The 795-nt window shown below is 68.7% G+C and overlaps 1 protein-coding gene across 1 annotated transcript in view; it reads right to left on the bottom strand.

Moving 5' to 3' along the window:
* The window catches only part of SRPX2 (sushi-repeat containing protein, X-linked 2), a gene marked incomplete at its 3' end in the record, with an annotated part of 2,748 nt that extends 2,675 nt beyond the window's left edge, over nt 1-73 (bottom strand). The window contains 1 exon segment of the mRNA XM_009332391.1: nt 49-73. Coding sequence (XP_009330666.1) covers nt 49-73 — 25 coding nt within the window.
* Nucleotides 74-795: the final 722 nt, after the last annotated feature.

A 795-nucleotide genomic window follows, 5' to 3' on the forward strand; every position in this document is an offset into this window, starting at 1 on the left:
TTCGCCCGCCCCCCCCCGCGCCCGCCCCCCCCCCCCCCCCCAGCCTACCCCACCGCAGTCCCCGCTCTGGCATGGCGGGGATGCTCAGCCTGGGAAGGACCCCAGGCAAAGCAGCAGCCCCGCCGCGGCTGCACCCATCTCCTCTTCCCCCTGCTCCGGGTTTTGGGAAGGGGATATCTGCTGAGACCAATCCAAGCAGCAGCCCCGCCGTCATGGGGAGGAAACTCCATTACAAATCTTTCCGACACAAACTTTACTACAGAGCGACTCCCCACCACTTCCCACAAGCTCCGTGAAGTCGCCCACTCCTTTCCACAAAGCCTTTTATCCTGATGCCCTTCCCACGCTGCCACGGCTGCCTTGGGGAGCAGAGGGGCCTGGGGCAAGCGCAGGGCTGGCATCCGTGGGGCCGGCGGTGGGGATGTGTCGGTGACCCGACGAGCAGGGCTGCTGAGCCCTCCGCCGGCTCCCCAGGGACAGGTCCACCCGCTCCCATGGCACCATCCCTGCCACCGGGCGTCCCAAGGGAAGGAAGAAAGCTGCCCTCTCCTGCCCGTCCCAGCAGAGCCCCTGGCCAAGGCAAGGGAGGAGAGGCGCACTGCCCGGCCAGGGGGCTGGCGGGGATGCAGCTCCTCGCTTGCGCACCAGGGAAGGATGAAGCTGCTGGAGGGGCTTGGCCGGAGCTGCTGGCCCCGTGACATCCGTGTTGTGCAGAGGAGCCCCTGGCCCCATGGACGGGGGGAGGACAGCCTCGCGCCATCCTTGTGGGCCACCCTCCGGCCCGTCCCGCGTCCC

Source organism: Pygoscelis adeliae, unplaced genomic scaffold, assembly GCF_000699105.1.
Source record: "Pygoscelis adeliae isolate BGI_AS28 unplaced genomic scaffold, ASM69910v1 Scaffold159, whole genome shotgun sequence".
NCBI lineage: Eukaryota > Metazoa > Chordata > Aves > Sphenisciformes > Spheniscidae > Pygoscelis > Pygoscelis adeliae.